Source organism: Dermochelys coriacea, chromosome 11, assembly GCF_009764565.3.
Source record: "Dermochelys coriacea isolate rDerCor1 chromosome 11, rDerCor1.pri.v4, whole genome shotgun sequence".
Lineage (NCBI taxonomy): Eukaryota > Metazoa > Chordata > Testudines > Dermochelyidae > Dermochelys > Dermochelys coriacea.
In genome coordinates this window covers 58,226,840-58,246,530 of record NC_050078.2, presented here as the reverse complement: position 1 = coordinate 58,246,530, position 19,691 = coordinate 58,226,840, and the positions used below count along the sequence as shown (strand labels likewise).

The following is a 19,691-nucleotide window of genomic DNA, read 5'->3' as shown; positions in this document are numbered from 1 at the left end:
CAACAGTTGACAAGAAGGGGTGAATATCAACAGAGGGAAAATTGCTTTTTGTAGTGACCCAGCCACTTTCAGTCTTTATTCAGGCCTAATTTGATGGTGTCAAGTTTGCAAATTAATTCCAACTCTGAATTGGCCTCATTAGCACTGACCCCTCCCCCCCCCCACTTGGTAAGGCAACTCGCATCTTTTCATGTGCCACAAGGACTCCTTGTTGTTTTTGCATCATATAATGTAATTAATGTCTGTCAGGAGGTAACTGCAGTTAACAGATGATCATTAGTACAGGTTTCATGGATCCTGTTGAACAAAACAAACTGTTTTACATTATGTTAATGCTTTTACCTTTGTCTTTTCCTAGGGAATCTGTGACTTTAAAAATGCATAATATTACAAAAAGTTTATTAAGTTTAAATTCTCATTTCATTTGGCCTCACCTGCTTTTTTTAAAATATAGAATAAAGGATGAGACATTATAAAGCAGAAAGAAATTCATAACAGAGAACTATGTAGAAATGTTGTGAAAGGTTTTGGCTGTCAGCAGGAGGAAAGAACTACTGAGTTTTGTGAGAACATGCAGTCACAATCTAGACCAGTCCCTGAATAGATACCAGTCTATTGTGATCACTGAATCCACTGACTCAGTGTACAACACTCTTCTTGGGCAGTGAGACATTGTAGTCTGGCCACCTAGACCCCAGAACCAGTGTCCACACTTTTCCTGCAGAGTCTATCTGGCTGTGTGAGCTTTCTAGTTAATCCCTTCAGGGTCAGTGTAGCCATAAAGCAAGGAACACAGGGTTAACAAAGGAATTTCATATACACACATACACACTTTACTTTTAAAAAGCATAAGAGAATTACAGATCTATGGAAAATAAATTCCTGAATGCAGTCCCCTCAGTGTGATCTCACCCCTTTTTGGGAACTTTGGGTTTGACCACTGTTCTTTAGGGAGATAAAGCCCCTCCTGCCTCCATTTTTTTCAGCTTAGTCTTTTGTTTCTGGCAATGAAATGGTTTTCCCTTGCTTAAAGGGTAGTCCTCTTTTTAAACAGCCTTTTCTACCTTTTCTGTCCTTGTTTTTCCACTGGGGATTTTCCATGCTCCTTTCCCCACAAGCTTCTGGGCAGAAAGTTCAAAGTCAGTTGCCCTGCTTATAGCAACCATAGTGTTCCACTTTCAATGCTGATGGCTCTGCCATAGCCTCCCTATTACGTGTCAAGTTCCTGCTACCATAATGAATATTTCAGGCCACAATAAAGGTTACATTCAAAATGGAGGGTGAAATATAAGTGTTCACAAAAAATGAAATTCATAAATTGAAACAAACATATCCCCCAATCTGTCTCACATACATTTTAGAATTGATGTTTGTTTTGGGAGGAGGATAAATGGGGGTAGTTCAAGTGCTGGGTTTAAACAAGGAAGGGCAAGCACCTTTCTTTCAACCCCAAAAGACAAATATTTTATCTTTACCAAGAAACTGCATTGGAAAGATGTCCTGGGAAGAAATTTACAGATTACACAGAGTTTACTGTTGGTTTCTATCTTTTAGACATCATGGGTATGTCTACACTGCAGTTAAAAACTTGCATCTGGCCTATGCCAGCTGACTTGAGCTAAGGGGCTTTTAATTATAGTGTAGACATTCAGGTTCAAGCCAGAGCCCAGGCTCTGGGACTCTGCAAGGTTGGAGGGTCCCAGAGATCAGGTTCCAGCCTAAGCCCGAACATCTACTCCGCAATTAAATAGCCTCTTAGCCCGAGCCCCAGAAGCCCAAGTCAGCTGACATGGGCCAGGCGCAGGTTTTTAACTGCCGTGTAGACATACCCTTTGTGTTGAGCACCTGGGCATTGATTACCTTGGTGTTGACTACCTCAAGCCTTAGTGCCTCAATTCTGGTCTTCCTAGTACATTGATGTTGGTTCCTCTGGTGCTGAGGGTATGGCTAAACTGCAAAGAAAGGTCGGCCTGTGCCGGCTGACTTAGACTTGTGGGGCTGTTTCACTGCTGTGTAGACATCTGGGCTTGGGCTGGAGCCCAGGCTCTAGGACCTTTACGAGGTGAGAGGATTCCAGAGCTTGGTCCACAGCCTGAGCCTGGAAGTCTACACAGCTGTGAAACAGCCCCACAGCCTGAGCCCCGTGAGCATGAGTCAGCTGGCACGGGTGAGCTGCAGATTTTTCTTTGCTGTGTAGACATACTCTGTGTCCTTTAGTATCAGGGCCCTCAATTATTTCAACCTTGTGGACTTTGGTATGATATGTTCCATTATTCTGGAGTCTTCCAGCAGATTGTGTGTTTTGTGGAAGGAACTTAAATTAGGTTTGAAGCTGCACTCCATTTCATATCCACAAGATTGGGCAGAGGTGGGGGGAATTTGAGGATATAAGCTATGAACACTGCTTTCAAGAAAGTTCCGAGTTCATGTGCCTAGGCCATGTGCTTTGTCTGCAGTGTGAATCCATGCAAGTGATCATCTTAGAGAATCATAGTTATTGTAAGTAACCATTCTTTATAAATTATTTTGTTTTTAAAATGGTAAGTTGTATAGCATATAGTACTTAAGATGTATGTTTTAGTAAAAGTAACAATTCCTGAGATTAATGTGTTAAAATTTCTAATTTATCTCTTTTTTCTTTTAAAGTCACGTTCCATTTCCAGTTCCCCTGTAATGGTAGCTCAACCTATTTATCATCAACCTACATATCCTTACCAGGTAAAAGTTAGAAAATAGGTATATCGTTTCATAGCCTGAGGTGGTTCTTCGAGTGATGCCCCTGTGGGTGCTCCACTTTAGGCGATTTCCCACCACAGTGGTCATTCTGGGACCCATGGGCAGTATACAGGCAATATTTTCCCAAGCCACCAAGCAGCAGTGAAATGTATAGACCCTGCTCGCCAAAATCAGTAGCACCACCTGACATCTCCCAGGAACACACTTTTGAGCTAATAGATCAGGAGTTAGACCAGGAGGCTATTCCTGCAACCAGCTTGTCTTCCTCACCTCACAAGACCATCATGTCTCTGCCCCCTACTACCAGAGACTATTTCAAACAGTTTCAGGCATTGTTTAAAAGAATAGCTAACACACTTCAAATCCCTCTTGAAGAGGTTACCGAATCTTAGCCCAAGCTCTTGGACATATTCCACACATCGACATCTTCCAAGATTCCCTTGCCATTATGGAGCTCGTCATAACCATCTGGAAAACACCCACCAGAATCGGACCTAGTGTAAGAGGACGGACAAAAAGTATTATGTCCCTTCGAAGGGACTAGAATTTTTTTTTTCCAACCCCCAAATTCTCTCTTGGTGGACACGAAAGAGGTAGGCACCATTATTCCAAGTCCACACCTTATGATAAGGAGTGCGAAAGGCTGGATTTACTTGGCTGCAAGGCCTACTCGTCGGCAACATTACAGTTTAGAATTGCCAATAATGAAGCTCTCTTGCAAAATATGACCACATGGCTTATTCAAAATTAGAAGAGACTTTATTGAACTTATACCAGAGGAAAAGAGAGAGCATTTCTGAAGGCCACTTTATAGCTCTAACAGCCCTTCAGGCATCATTGGACTCCCCTGACACTGCGGCGAGGACGATTGCATCTGCCGGGCCTCCTGGTTTCACTTTTCAGGGTTTCCAAGGGAGATGCAATCAGCAGTAAAGGATCTTCCTTTCGAGGGTCTGAAGCTGATTGCCAGCCAGATTGATGAGTCACTTCACTCCTTAAAGGACTCGAGAGCCACTCTTAGATCTCTAGGAATCTATACACCAGCAACAAAATGCAAACAGGGCAGGTATTATATGTTATAATGTCCTAGACAGGTTCCGTACACAAGAACCAGTGACCGTCTTATTCTCAAAGATGTAGGCAAACACCATCCAAACGAAGATCAAATTTTTCGCAGTCCTCTACATCACAGAAACCAATCTCCAACCCCCCCACTCCCCGAGTGTTTTCCAAAGTTCTAGCAGTGGCAGCGGCCCACCTGTGCAAGCAAGGGGTCAAGATTTACCCATACAGGCGAGTCTCATCTTATGCTGGGGTTACATTCCGCAGTCAGCGCATAAAGCAAAAATCGCATTTAGTCAAAATTACATTGAGTGCAATGGCGGGCGGAATCACCTGGACTACAGGTACAGTATTTAAATTGTTATTTTTCTCTTTTGTTTTTTTATTTTGTTTTTGCCGACCGCGCAAAGCTGAATTCGTGTATGTTAAATGCGCGTAAGATGAGACTCGCCTGTATTTAGATGATTGTCTAATCAAGGCTCACACTCGAGAAGAAGCCGTCGAAACAACACAAAAGAATGTCACTTTTCACAGATCTTGGTCTACAAATAAACCTTCAAAAGTCAATGCTAACACCAGTTCAACAACTGGACTTTATTGGGGCCCACATAAACTCTATACAGGCAAAAGCATCACTACCACCTCAGAGATTCATCGCCCCAACAAACTTGATTGATACCATGATACATAGTCCACAAGTATCTGCCAGGATCTGTCTTCATCTACTAGGTCACATGGCGGTGACCACATATGTAGTAAATCATGCCAGACTATGCTTGCGCTGCCTGCAAGCTTGGCTCAGGACAGTGTACATTCCACACAAACAGACTGAACAAACTCCTAAGCATGCCAGTGAAGGTCAAGGACTCATTACAGTGGTGTACCCACCCACACAAAATGCCCCCCCATGATAATTACAACAGACGCCTCCCTACTGGGTTGGGCTGTCCATTTAAACAGCCACACGGCACAGGGCAGGTGGTTTCCTTCGGAATCAACTCTCCACATCAACGTTGTGGAACTGCAAACAGTTCGCAATGTCTATGCGCACTTTATGCCTCTAATCGAAAACAAAACCATACAGATCATGACAGACAATGTGGCCTGCATGTTCCACATAAACAAACAGGGAGGAGCAAGATCGCATTCTTTGCACAGAAATGAAAGTTGTGAACATGGTGTATTCAACACAACATCAGCATATCAGCCACTTACCTACCGGGATCTCAAACCATCACAGCAGACACTCTAAGCCAAAAGTTCTCACGCAACCATGAGTGGGAAACAAACACCTCAGTGATCCAGAACATATTTCAGCAATGGGGGTTCCCCTCGATAGACCTATTTGCTACAAGCCGGAACAGCAAATGTCCAACATTTTGCTCTAGAGCGGGTCTGGGACCAAAATCCAGAGGAGATGCTTTTTTCATCTGATGGGACCTACCTCTCCTGTATGCCTTCCCTCCCATCCCGCCACTGCCCAGTGTAATACACAAGATCAGATAAGATCAAGCCAAAGTAATTCTGGTAGGTGGTAGCTACTCCCCTCATGGAGGTGTTTTTTTTCCCTCCCAGAGCTATGCCGTGACTACACAAGCCACATTAAAGTGCTGCCGCAGCAGCGCTTTAATGTTGCCAGTGAAGACGTGCCCTTATTGTAAATGACAGTAATGGAACCCTCACTAGGAAGGTCTGTGTGCTTTCTAGCTTTTTTTCCTGTACCAGAGAGGCACACTGGGGTTAAATGACAGCTCAGGATCTATTTTACTTATCCATTTTTAAAAAAATGCAGAACAATGATTAGCAAAACTGTATGACTTTCATGTGTGAAAGTCTGAGCAATTTAAATCGACAGTCTTTACAGAACACCAAAATAAAAGTAATGTAATTTTAAATTAAAATCCATTACAACTAGAATGCAGGGTCTTGGTTACCTTTGTAACTTAACTTTCATGTGTTTGAGAAATCCTGAACAGTTATTGTGATTTTTTTTTTCTGATTGGTAGTTTAAATAAATTACCAACATAAGCGAAACTGGTGTAATTATATTGCATGATTTTGACAAATAAAATATGCAGAATTTTGGATTTTTTTGGTGCAGAATGTTGGAGTATTTGGTGTAGAATTCCCCCAGGAGTAACATATGCAAAGCACCTACTTGGACATCACCCCACACGTTCATACAACACTATGTCATTGACCAAGTCTCAGCATCTGATACTCAGCTTGGACACACAGTCCCGTCGTCCATTGAAAATTAACTCCGAACCCCTCCTTCCACCTGAGGGGCACTGCTCTACAGTCACCTAAAGTGGATCACCCACAGGAACATCACTCGAAGAAGAAGAGAGGGTTACTCACCTTGTGCAGTAACTGAGGTTCTTCGAGATGTGTGTCCCCCTGTGGGTGCTCCACTACCCTCCCTCTTCCCCTCTACTTTGGAGTTCTAATTAGTCCTCTGCAGTAGAGAAGGAATGGGGGGGGAAGGGCTGCACAGCGCTAATCAACTAGCGCAACAGGCGCAAGACGGGGAGAGCGCATGTGCAGCCAAGCCATATACTGCTGTCAAAATTCTCCCATTAGAGGCACTGGGTGCGTAATCTCCTAAAGTGGAGCACCCACAGGGACACACATCTCTAAGAGCCTCAGTTACTGCACGTGGTGAGTAACCCTCTCGTTCTCTCCAACTGTCTAGTTTTGCTTTCACCATTCTCTCAAAACCATAAATTCGTAGCATCTGTCCCTCTGGCCAAACAACGCTCCCTTCAAAGTTTACCAGTGCAATAACTAAAATTTAAAGTAACAGTAGATAGCACACTGCGGTATTCCATTGCTACAACCCCTCACTGGGATTGAATTTTCTCCCTGCCTACCTGGAATGAACTCTGGTACTTTCTTTATGGTAATGCTAGATAGCTGGGTCAGTCCCATCCTTGCTTAAAAAAAATGGTGAACCAATCACACAAAGTTGGAAATCACTAAGGGTTTAGAACTTGATCCTATAACTAGATGCACCAATGTGAATTCTAACACCCATGCAGTCTCACTGATGTTAAAGGGACTTATGCATGCACAAGGGTTCTCACCAGTAGTTTTGTTTGCAGATTTGGGACCTTAATTGCAGTGGTTCATGAAATGTTATAGGGGGTTCTTGGGAAAAAATTTCCTAATGGTGGACAGAACTATCCCTAGGGACCCCGGGCAGCCCGGGGCCAGCAGCCTAGAGCCCCTGGACTTCCAAGAGCTAAGCAGATCAAAGCAAGCATATCTATCACACTGAGGAGATTTAAACTTCCAGACTCCTTATAAGAAATGGAAAGGCAGGTGGATATTTTTTGCTGTTTTTAAAATTAAATAGGCATTTATTTTTAGTATGTTTTTTAAAATTAATATGAAGAACAAGTTTAAGCTTTGTTGCAATGTGTGTTGTTTGCCTAGACTGCTCAAGATCTGAATGCTTGTATAGAAGGAACTCTTTGAGTTGGCTTCTTAAATACCTTCATGCTGTTTCACAGCGGATACTCCTTGATGAAACATAGGAGCCTTGTCTTATAACAGGCTTATTCAAAGTGATACAAGCTACGAAAGTGAGATCTTGGAAGAGTGTTGCTGTTTTCACAATGTAATAAAAATGCTGTAATGATAAACAGTAATTAATAATAAATAGTGCATAATAAGAATGTCATAAAAACAAATTTTATATTTCCAAGATCACTGCTTTTATAATTTATCCTCAGGTAAAGGATAAAATTCCTGGAAATATTCATTTTTAGGAGGGGGTTCGCGAGACATGACATTTTAGTGAAAGGGTTTCACAGGTTGTTAAAGTTTGGGAACCAGTGCTTAATTGGAAGAAGAGTTCTCTGGAAAGTTTCTGGCTTTATTGATCAGTTGTGACCATGATAAAAATATCTTTAAAAATAGGACTGTTGCAAAGTTTTAAAAATACTTTTGAATTGTAGTAAAACTTTATGTATTTTATTTATTAAAAATTATTAATTTTCAAATGTGCTTAAGTGATTTAGGATCCTAAGTGCCATTTTCAAAAATGCCCAAACCAGAGTCCTATTGAAAGTCAATAGGACTTATGCGCTTAAATTACTTGGAGTCTTTTGAAAAATTTTACCTTACATCTTTTTCATCAGTTAAGACCTGCCAGTGTCTGTTTTATTTTCAAAAAAACGTATTTGAAAGGTGTTTTCTATATGAGAATGTTTGAATTATGAAATAATAAACGCTTATTTTATGAACCTAGGCACCTGCACAGTGTCTTTCAGGGCAGTGGCAATGGAGTGTTCCACAGGTAAATATATTTTATAATTGCAGCATTTGGTCATTGCTTTCTTTGTTTGAATGCACGGTATGCTTTTTTAATTTTTAAATCACTGGTCCATAATTCAGTTGATGAAATGATATCTCCCAAGGCAGTTAATCAGCACTGTTCAGGTTAATATTGTTTGCTATATCTCAGTAATGCAATCATGCAGTATTTCCTGGCATAATGGAAGGAATATAGTACAGTTTAATAAAATATCACATCGTTTGTTTATTCACATATTTCTTTACCACAAGAAAGCTTTGTCCAGCTTACAGGAGTTCTCTAGTTTATATGTATGGGGAATCTTGCCATCCAAGGCATTTTGAGTCTGAACTCAAAGGGAATATTAAGTTCCTGAAACACAAGCAATTAGACATGCCATGGTTAGTCTAATAGCAGTGGCCTCTGTCACCATTTGGCCCAGCCTTAGCCCTGGTCTGCACTACAAACGTAGGTCTATAAATGCATCACTGAGAGGTGTGGAAAAAGGAGCAATCCAGTTACACCAACCAAATTCCCATGTACACAGTGTTATGTCAATGGGAGGGCTTCTCCTGTCAGCATAGCTACCACCTGTTGGGGAAGTGGAGTACCTATGCCAGTGGGAGAGCTTCTCCTGTCAGTGTAGGTAACATCTTCCTTAAGTGCTACATCAGCAAAGTTGCACTACTGACATAGCTACCATCGCTCGTGGAGGAGGTTTTATTATGTCTGTGGGAGAGCTCTCTTCCATCAGCATCAAGTGGCTACATGAGCGATCTTACAGAAGTGCAGCTGGATCAGTACAGCTGTGCCACTGTAAACTTGCTAGTGTAGATATGGTCACATACCTCTTAAAAGGCACGAGAGTTACAGACCTATGGAAAAAAAAAAAAAAGAAAACACCTGAACGTAATTCCTTTCAGTGTTATCTCACCCTACTTTGTGGGTCTTGGGTTTGGTCCAAGACATTTAAGTAATGTCTCTGTTGCCTCCATTTTCCTTTTTTGGGTCATTTGTTTCCATAGAAGAAATGGCTTCCTTTTCCTCAAGAGCATGTCCTTTTTAAAACAGCCCCCAGCACCTTGTCTGTCCCTGCTCTTCTATTAGGGGGTTGAGCAATGTCTTCTGCACATCAACATCCTAGAACTCAGGGCAGTCAGATATGGCTGTGTCTAATTTCTACCATTGATTGGGGCAAATACATACAGGTCGTGATGGACAACAGGTCATGCATGTTCTATATCAACTGACAAAGAGGGGCAAGATCCCCCTTCCCTCTGTGCTGAAGCTGTCAAAGTTTTAGAATTAGTGCATATGCAATAAGATCATCATCATAGCAGCTTACCTCCCAGGCCATCAGAATGTAACCGCAGATACCCTCAGACAACACTTTTCTCAAGACCACAAGTGGGAAATAGATTGCCAAAATATGTGCTTGAGTACAATGGGATGTGGCATCCCTCAGATAGATCTGTTCTCCATGGCCAGAAACAAGAAACGTGCTCAGTTCTGCTCCAGAGGTGGCCTGGGTCTCCAGTCTTTGGGTGATGCCTTTCACTTTCTGTGGTTGTCAGGTCTACTATGTTCATTCCCTCCGACTCCTCTAATATCCAAAGTTCTGCTCAAGAAAGAGGAGGACAAAGCCAGAGTTATCATAATAGTTCCACCCTGGCCCAGACGGACACAGTTTCCTTACCCGCATAAAGCTGACCTCTTGTTCATTGATCATTCTCTGGACTGCTCCTTATCTTCTTTCCCAAAAAGACAGGAAGATCCTTCACCCCAATGTCAGAGTGCTTCACCTCAAAGCATGGCTACTCAGTGGTTTGCAGGTTTAGAAACAGCCTGTTCAGGTGGAGTAAAAAGAGTACTATTACATAGCAGAAAACAGTCTACCCCCTACATTTACTCGCAAAAATGGACAAGATTTTGCTTCTGGTGTGACCTAAAGCACATTCCACCAGCAACCTCATTGCTGTCAGATATACTGGACTACATCCTGAATTTAACTACTCAGGTTTGTTGTTGCTCTGTTAAGGTCCACTTGGCAGCCTTCCGCTCTCTAATAGAGGATTATTCCGTGTTTGCTCACTCAACTTCAATAAGATTCCTCAGGAGAGTCAGAAATCTCTTCCCACAAGTCAAATGTCCTATTCTGATTTGGAATCCCAACTTGGTTCTTAACTTGAGGACACTGTTCGAGCCACTGACTACCTGTTCGCTCCTCCATTTATCAGTGAAAATGGCATTTCTGGTAGCCATCATGTCAAGCCGGCAAGTTAGGGAAATAGGGGCCCTTATGGCATACTCCCCTTTCACTGTATTTTTCAAAGACAAAATCATATTATGACCACACTCCAAGCTCTTACCAAAAGCATCTTCAGAATTCCACATTAACCTTCACCTTACGGTCTTTTACCCTACACCGGAGCTGGGTGAGAAGGAAGCACTGTTACACACACTCAATATTAGAAGAGCCCTGGTCTTCTCTCTTGGCAGGACTAATTGTTTTAGAAAGTCCCACAAATTGTCTCAATTGAAGACAGATCAAAAGGGTCAACAATAAATAAACAAAGACTCTCTAGGTGCATATCCAACTACATTCATTGTTGTTACCAACCTTGCAATCTCCAAGCACCCTCGAACATACAAACACTTTCTACAAGGTCCATTTCTATTTCAATAGCCTTTCTGAAAAATGTTCCCATTATTGAGATACGTAGAGCTGCGACTTGGACCTCTATCTATCTAGGGGATCTCTTTGCTGAGCATTATGCATGAACTCATGACTCTGCTTCCGATGCAGTATTTGGTTCTGGGCTTTCTTCTATATTGGATTCACTCCAAAGCCCCCTCCTCCTTAAGGGGAACTTCTCGGTACATCTAGAGTGGAGCACCCATAGGGACACTACTCAAAGAAGAAATGGCTACTCACTCTGTGCAGGAACTGTGGTTCTTTGAGATGCATGTCCCTGTGTGTGCTCCACTACCCATCCTCCTTTCCTTTGTCTTTGAAGTTATCTGCCATGAAGCTTGAGAAAGAATTGAGGGCATTTCGGCCCATGCGGTCCTATATAACAATAGTGCGATGCACGAGACTGAGTAACATGCATGTGTGGGCCTAACGGACACTGCTATGCGAAATCTCTGATCAAAGGTGCAATGGGTGCAAGCGCACCTAGCATGGAGTACCCATAGGGACACACATCTTAGATTCAGAGATACTAAGGTCAGAAGGGACCATTCTGATCATCTAGTCCGACCTCCTGCACAGTGCAGGCCACAGAATCTTACCCACCCACTCCTATGAAAAACCTCACCCATGTCTGAGCTATTGAAGTCCTTAAATCATGGTTCAAAGACTTCAAGGAGCAGAGAAGCCTCCCTCAAGTCAACCATGCCCCATGCTACAGAGGAAGGCGAAAAACCTCCAGGGCCTCTCCAATCTGCCCTGGAGGAAAATTCCTTCCCAACCCCAAATATGGCAATCAGCTAAACCCTGAGCATATGGGCAAGATTCACCAGCCCCATACTACAGAAAATTCTTTCCTGGGTAACTCAGATCCCATCCATCTAATATCCCATCTCAGGGGATTTGGCCTATTTACCCTGAATATTTAAAGATCAATTACTTACCAAAATCCCATTATCCCATCATACCATCTCCTCCATAAACTTATCGAGTAGAATCTTAAAATCTTAAAGAACCACAGTTATTGAAGAGGGTGAGTAACCTCTTCTTACAAATAGAAATGGTGTTCACAAGCCAAAGCTGAAATTCCTAAGCTGACACAGACATATCCTCCAAACTGTCAGAGCCTCCCAGAAGTTTGTCCTAGTAATATGACAGCACTACAGCAATGGCATGTACAAACAAGAAAAAGATGATAAGATCAGTTCTATTCCCAGAGAGCTTCTCTCCACTGTGCACTGTAGTGAAAGCTACTAATTTGAAAGCTATTCATATCAAAGAGTTACTGAACTCAGTCACCAGTTGGGTAAGCCTAAAGCAAATACACCAATGCAAGTGAAGTCTGAAGAATGCCATTTTCATTAGAGCTTACAAATTTCAGACTCCCTCTTAAGGATCTGCTTACATCTATGAAGAATTGCAAGACAAAAGTCCCCTTTTCCAAGATGGAACTAAATCTTGTGTTGTTTCATGCAAGACAAGCCAGCAAGATTGGAACAGCTGACCATCACATGATACAATCTTGGGGGAACATGAAACAGGACTCTCTTTGTAATGGTCCTTGTTTTTTGAATGTTCTCTCGATTAATAGCAGATCTAGGCCAAACTGAAAACATTTCATGTCCTTTTTTTAGTTTATCTGAAGTTTTTTTGTGGGGGTATGTGTGAGGAAATTTTTTACACCGGTTCAATTTGTTTTATGATTTGGCCATGTCAACATAACCCAAAAATTATTCATGGTATTTTAATGCTAAAGGTGAGCTGAAAAAACATTATAATAAATACAAGCTTTTCAATGCCCTGATCCTTCATCAGAATCAGTAAGCATGGATACCTACGCTTTTATGGAGTACAGTATGGGCACAGGAGTTTGTGCTTGTTGAGCTTCATGCAGGCCAAGAGCCAATAATTTTAAGCTTTTTAGGGCATGTGTGCAAAGATAGACTTGTTCCAATTATGAAAATGTTCACTCACGTAATTAAAGATTTACAAGACTGGACACTTAGTTTAGCAATACAAACTTACACAGTACATGACAAACTAAGCAAGATTGTTAATTTATAGATACATGTAATATTTTACATGAGATAATAGGAGGATAGCATTATGGTTTTGTGTACATATGTGCATTGTGAGTGGTTCTATGCTAAAAATTAAAGTGAATTTGTTAGGCTGTGGAATCTAATGTTTGGTAAGGTAGTAATTGCATTCATAGGAAATGCAAACTTAACTAACTTAACATTTTTTTGTGGAGGGAGTTTCCTTTTGTTTATTAAATGTGTGGGGGAATAAAATTAACTTGTTCTCTGAAGAGTTGTGGTGGTAAATTTGAAGACTAAATTTAGTTGTTACAGTGTGGAATGCAGGAATGTTCATCCTGCTTTAAGTGTAAATCTCAACACAATTTTAACTTATGAAGTCTTTATCAATAGCTTCATAATATCCTAAAAGATTAACAGAATGCATGGGTAGACCTAAAAACAACAAATGGATAGGTTTAAAAAAAAAAAAGATACTTGAAAATTGCTTTATTTCCTATTTAAACACCACAGCTGGTATTCAGGTTTTTGTATTTTTATTGTGGGAATGTGTGATGTCACAAGTACACAAAGCAGTAATTCCTCTTCTAATTCAGTTGTTTGGGGTTGGTTTTTTTTTTTTTTGTTAACTATTGCAGGAAAAAAAACAGAAAACTATCAAATTTTTGCAGGGATTTTAAAAAAACAACAACTTTTTGATTTGCTTTTATAATGTGTTTTTAAATATATTTTAAGTTTATATATTTTTTCAGTTATGGATTTGGAATCTTAAACAACTTTTTATATTTTAGTTACTTTTAAAAGTACATAAGTTCACTTTTAATGTGCTTAGAAAACTTACTCTCTCTTGCTTTCTGACTTTTGTATTTTCTCTTTTTTACTAAATTGCCCTGGGATTAAAATGTTAAAGCAGCACCATCAATTTTAAAATTCATACTTGTATTTCCAAACTTTTTACTCTTTTTTTTTTTTTTTTACAGTAGTATCTAAGATTACTAGAACTGAATGAGGAGAATATTTATTTTTACAGTTTGTTGACTGAGTGTTTTTTTGACAGAACTTCATGTAAAATCATCTTAAATTATTTCCCCTGTATGGTCGGTCGGTCACTTTTCCCTTTTGTTTGTGTCAGCCCTTCACGTAGCAGAGGAGAGACAGACATTTTTAAAAGAACACACAAAAATAGCAAGGGGACTCAAAGCCAATGTAGTACCTAAAACTTTTAAATATTATTTTAAGTTGCCTAAATTTCAGTGTCAGTTATTTAAGTCTTTAGTTTGGTGTTGCTTATCACTGGCACAGTTCAGTAACCTGTACAAAATCTTGTTTTATTTCAGTCTCCTGCCTCTTCAACCTCATTCTTTTATCTTCACCCTTCTGAAGTTATTTATCAGCCACTAGAAATTGCACAGGACAGTGGATGTGTACCTCCTCCTTTCTCTCTAATGGAAGCTGCAGTTCCAGAGGTACTTTCATGGAACTTTTATATACAATATACATACTTATATGCAATAGAAACATGAACATTTCTTATCTGAAAGAGTTAAACAGAATCAATTTAAGCACAAACAATTCAGTGCAACCACATCAGCCATGCAGAAGTTTACAACCCTTTGCACTTTTTCTCCATGCCCACACTGGTATTGTTCTAAGTCATTGCAGTCGCAGTACCTCTTGGTTACCTATCAAAGAGTTCCTGGCACGGCTTCCTAGCAGAAACACTGGATTTTGAAATATTTTGAAAGGCCGCCACTGGATTGTGGGCAGCAGTGGGAGGACTAGGTTAAATGTTTCTGCTAGTTCCACATTGATGCTAACAGTTCAAAATGAATAAATCCAGACTGAATTGCTTGTTAGGACTGTTGAATGATTATAGTCTGATCTGAATGCTTCTAAGAATATAAATTCACTGGAATACTTTTCTGTGGAGAAACATGGTGTTTGACAATTCTGGGGATTAGAATAGTAAGGTTTTCCAGGTTCTAAAAATTAAATCTTTTCTGCTGTTTTGTGCATATGAATCTTTACTTCTTAGTCAACAGCAATCCTTTTTTGCTGTCTTTTTTCTTCCAAAAATTGTTAATTTTTAGATTGGAGAGAAAGTATTAGAAAATATCTGATAAAACCATTTGTTAGTAATTGAATATATAAGAAGTGGAAGGAAAATATAGCAATATTGCTATATCAATATGTTTTACTGAAAATGGAGCTACGGAAAAAAAGACCTGTACAATTATTTTGATATATTGGTATAGTATTCTTTCCTTAAAACAATTCTTCATCACCAAAGCAGCTAGAAGGACTATGGGGGGGGGGGGGCGAAGTCAAGTATTTTTCACTAAAAATTATAGGAAATGACAAACAGTATATGCAGAAGCCTGCACTTTTTTTCCTCTAAAACAAATATATATATATTGACATTCCTATGCAACTGCACACACTGCTCCTTTGCTGGCTAATTTTATATTTATTTTGCATGCTCTACCAGTTGTGCATGAATCAAAAGGTTACCAATTATGTACAAAGAAATTTTAGGAGGCTGATCAACTACAAATAAAACCAGAATTAATTTAGGAAAATGTGGCTGTATCATGCCTTCAATCCACAGGTATATAGTCTATTGATATTAGGGGAAGCTTCATGCATACAATACACCTGTTGAAGAAAAAAACGTTCTGCATCTTTCCTGAGTAAATATTTTTAAAACAAGCCAAAAATATTGGTTACAGAGTTTCAATATTAATATAAAACATATACACTGTTCCTTTACAGTTGAGTAAACTTAATTCATAGTACAGAAATTAATCTCTTTAATGTGCTTCCACGTTAGGAAGAAGGGTGGGTGGCACTGATAAACAAGTGTGCGACATTAAGTGATTTACCAAAACCTATTCTGCAATGGGGGAAAAAATAAATTAAAAAAAATCATTGATTAATGATCAATAGTCAGGTTAACTTAGTCCACAATTTTTAGCAGTTTAAATCATGAGAGCTTACAAAAACATACAAATGTAGAACATGCTTTTGTACTCTTAAAAATCTTTTTATAAAAAATTTTTGGGGTTTTTTTGACAGCCATATTCTGATCATGGAGTTCAAGCAGCATATCACCAAGTTTATGCCCAGAGTGCCATAGCTATGCCAACACCTGTGATGCAGCCTGAGCCGGTTAAAGTAAGCTCTGTAGTCTTTTTTTCATTTTGGTCTTATGTACCTCCAGGTGGTAAGTAAGGAGGACAAGAATGTTGCAGAGGAACTAACTATTTCTTTGCATTAGTTTTCACCACAGAGGATGTTGGGGAGATACCTACCTTGGAATTATTCGATTCAGGTAATAAATATGAGACAGTCAGAAAATAAGGTGTCAAATGAGGAAGAGCTGGAAATAATTGATAAATTAAAAAGTAACAGATCACCAGGATTTCTGAAGATGGAGGTTATCTGAAGAAATTTAATAATGAAGTGGCTGAGCTGCTAATAAAAATATGCCATCTCTTATGAAGATCAGCTGCTATTCCAGAGGACTAAAGGTTAGCAAATGGCAAACTTATCTTTAAAAAAGACTTTAGGGATGGTACAGGGACTTATAGACTAGTGAGCCTTACTTCTCTAGGAGAAAGTTGACTGAAATAATAATTTAAAATAGAATTTTAAAATACGTAGCTGAACTTGCTGAGAGAGGGACAGACCAATACAGCTTCTGTATGACAAAATCATGCCTTTAATATTCTAGCATATTTTCAGGATGTTAACGAAAAACAGGCGCTGCTTTAGCCTGAGGGTATTTCCCCCTTCCAAATATCAAAGGAACAAACAAATGAGCTGTGAGATCATCTCAAAGAAAAGGTCACAAGGATCCTTCATAATGCAAAAAGAAAAGGAGTACTTGTGGCACCTTAGAGTCTAACAAATTTATTTGAGCATAAGCTTTCGTGAGCAACAGCTCACTTCATTGGATGCATTCGGTGGAAAATACAGTGGGGAGATTTTTATATACACACACAGAGAACATGAAACAATGGGTTTTATCATACACACTGTAAGGAAAGTGATCACTTAAGATGAGCCATCACTAGCAGGAGGGAGAGGGAAGGAGGAAAACCTTCCATGGTGACAAGCAAGGTGGGCCATTTCCAGCAGTTTCCACTCTATACGGCTAAATTCAGTGCCTTGCATAATGACAGCCAAGGGAATGGGCTTGGCAAAATCAGCGGGGAAAGACAACCCTGTTGAGCTGTAGCTCACGGAAGCTTATGCTCAAATAAATTTGTTAGTCTTCAAGGTGCCACAAGTACTCCTTTTCTTTTTGCAACTACAGACTAACACGGCTGCTACTCTGAAACCTGTCATTATGCAAGGTTCATAATGCAAAGTATGTTAGGCAACTTAATTTAGGGGATAAATACCAGCTCCCCCAATAATGAATGGTATAGAGAACAAAAGCAAGGGGCTAGCCAATGAAATTGAAAAATAGATTTAAAACAGAAGGAAAAGGAAATACTTTATTATTAATCTGTGGAACTAAATATCATTGAGACCAAGAGTTTAGCTGTAATGCAAAAAGTAATAAACATTGTATGGCTAATGAGATCATCCACAGTTGTGCTGGATAGGTTTAAAGACAAATTAGATGTGCTATAACCCTTTGTGCTTCAAAGCATAAAGCAACCACTAACTTTCTGGGGTTAGAAAGGGATTTATCCTTAAAGCAGGTTAGTCTTTAATTGTCCACTTTGAGGTTTCTTACTTTTCCTCTGAGACGTCTGGGACTGGCCACTGTCAGAAACAAGGGTATGGGACTAAAGGGATCACCTATCTGATTGGTATGACAGTTCCTGTGAAAACATAGCACCTTACATCATCAAAACTCAGAACAAACATCAGTTAATGAAAGATAAAAATAATTGTATGTTTGTTGAGTGATGGTCCCTTTGTGTATTCTGCACATGGGATATGCATGCATACCATGTGCCCGAGTCCAGAAATCCTTCAATGAAATATTCATTGACCTGTACATGCTCAGTAGTTTCCCTCGTGCTCCCGACTGAGGATATAAGAGGCAGTGTGGGTAGATGCCTCTTCAGTACCTTCTTTATCAGCACATGACCCGAGTCGGAATTGTGTCCTCCTTCACTCTGTGCATAACCTGTAAAGTAAACTCTTTGTAAATGGTTTTTATATCTTAGCTTAGTAGTTATAGTTAGTTTAGTCTATAGTTAGTATAGGATAGTTCCATCACCTGCCATTCAGGGAAAATGCTCCCCGGTCCCAGTACTATGCCAGAATACTGGGATTCAAAAATTGCACCTTCTGACCTCGCTCCTTCTCCATCAGTGAAGATCATCAGTGGTGCCTGTACTGCCTGGATGACACATGTATGTCTTTGAAGCGCAGTATCTGTCAATCCTTCCCACTCAGAATTAGAAAGATCAGAGTTCGGACTAAAAATGTTCCTGATGGATGAGACTATGAGGCCTTGCTCTGACCTGAGCCTGGAAGACCCTCCTTCCGTGTACATCAACCTCAATCAATCAGCAGTGCCTCTCCAAGCCCAGGCCTTGGAGAAGAACCTTTACCACCAAAGCCCAAGGATTCCTCCTACAAGGCTTCCCATGAGAGTAAGGGGCGATCTCATGGGCGCAAGGACAGATCCTCACAGAGGATTGTCCATAAGAAACGCGTTTCCTTCCTTTGCCAGTCCAGCTTGGGTGAGATGTCACATATGGAACCCACGGAACTGGCTCCACCAAAGACCTTCAGGACTGAAGTGGAAAGACATACACTCTCCAGTCTCATCTACGATTACAGGTCCAGATACATCATCGGTGCGATCTTGTTTATTCAAAGACCAACCAGCTGTGACAGACAAGCCCCATCCTTCAGGTGTTTCTGCTGGAACTCCCCAGACTCTTGGCCATACCGAGACCTTAGTACACCATAGAATATATTCCTCTATTCCCTGCAGTCTCCACTCCTTTCAGGCCTTCCCCTCCTGAGGGACATCCTTATCCCAGAGTGTGATCATTACTGATGTCCTAGGAGCAGTTACATCTCCACCCATCAGGCAGGAGCACCCAATACTGATGGTACCACCACTGTGAACTTGGAATTGAAGGAATCAGAGGAGATAGCTGCACTGGTATCTCCAGTAAGGCACAGGAACCCTGACAAACAGTTGAGAGGCTGTTCTTACCATCCCTCTGGATATAACCCCCCCTCCAGGAGAGCTAGTACTGATTGCCCTGGGGGCCACCATGACCAATGGATCCCTCCTTTAGGCCTTATTGGGGCCTTTGGGACCCCTATGGCAGGTGACCAGACCTCTCTCAGGAATTGTACTGCTCCTCTCCTCTCATCAGCTAGTTCCATTAGAGTACTAAGAGGAAGAGCTGGAACCGGTTCTGATGGGGGCTTCCTCATCATCTCCAGACAACGCCATCACTCCTTCATCAACTTCCACCATCAGTATCAGGAGCTGTTGCAATGGGTCGCTTATGGTCCACAGGTCCCATTTGAAGAGGTCCAGAGCTCTCAACACCGAGTCTTGGACTTTGCAAGTGCAAGGACCGAGCAATGTGGCCCTTCCAGTTAACAAGGCTATATTGGAACTGAACAGAGCCGTTTGGCACACACCAGCATCTTGTGTTCCAACACCAAAAAGAGCCAAAAGATGTTATTTTGTTCCTGCCAAAGGAGCTGACTTTTTGTTTTCCATCCTGCCCCTAACTTGGTGATGGTACAGATAGCTACATAAAGAACTCAGTTTCCAGAAATTTAGCCGCAGGGCTGGTCATGCAAAGGGACTTGTGGCTCCAGTTGTCAGGCTTTTCTAGAGAGGTCCACCATCTACTACCGCCCCTTT

At 40.7% G+C, this 19,691-nt stretch overlaps 1 protein-coding gene across 1 annotated transcript in view; it reads left to right on the top strand.

Moving 5' to 3' along the window:
• Positions 1 to 19,691, top strand: part of BOLL (boule homolog, RNA binding protein) — a 76,379-nt gene that overhangs the window by 37,725 nt on the left and 18,963 nt on the right. The window contains exons 9-12 of the mRNA XM_043504859.1: positions 2,647 to 2,718; positions 8,054 to 8,101; positions 14,167 to 14,295; positions 15,905 to 16,003. Of these exons, the coding sequence (XP_043360794.1) occupies positions 2,647 to 2,718; positions 8,054 to 8,101; positions 14,167 to 14,295; positions 15,905 to 16,003 (348 nt within the window). The remainder of the gene's footprint in view (positions 1 to 2,646; positions 2,719 to 8,053; positions 8,102 to 14,166; positions 14,296 to 15,904; positions 16,004 to 19,691) is intronic.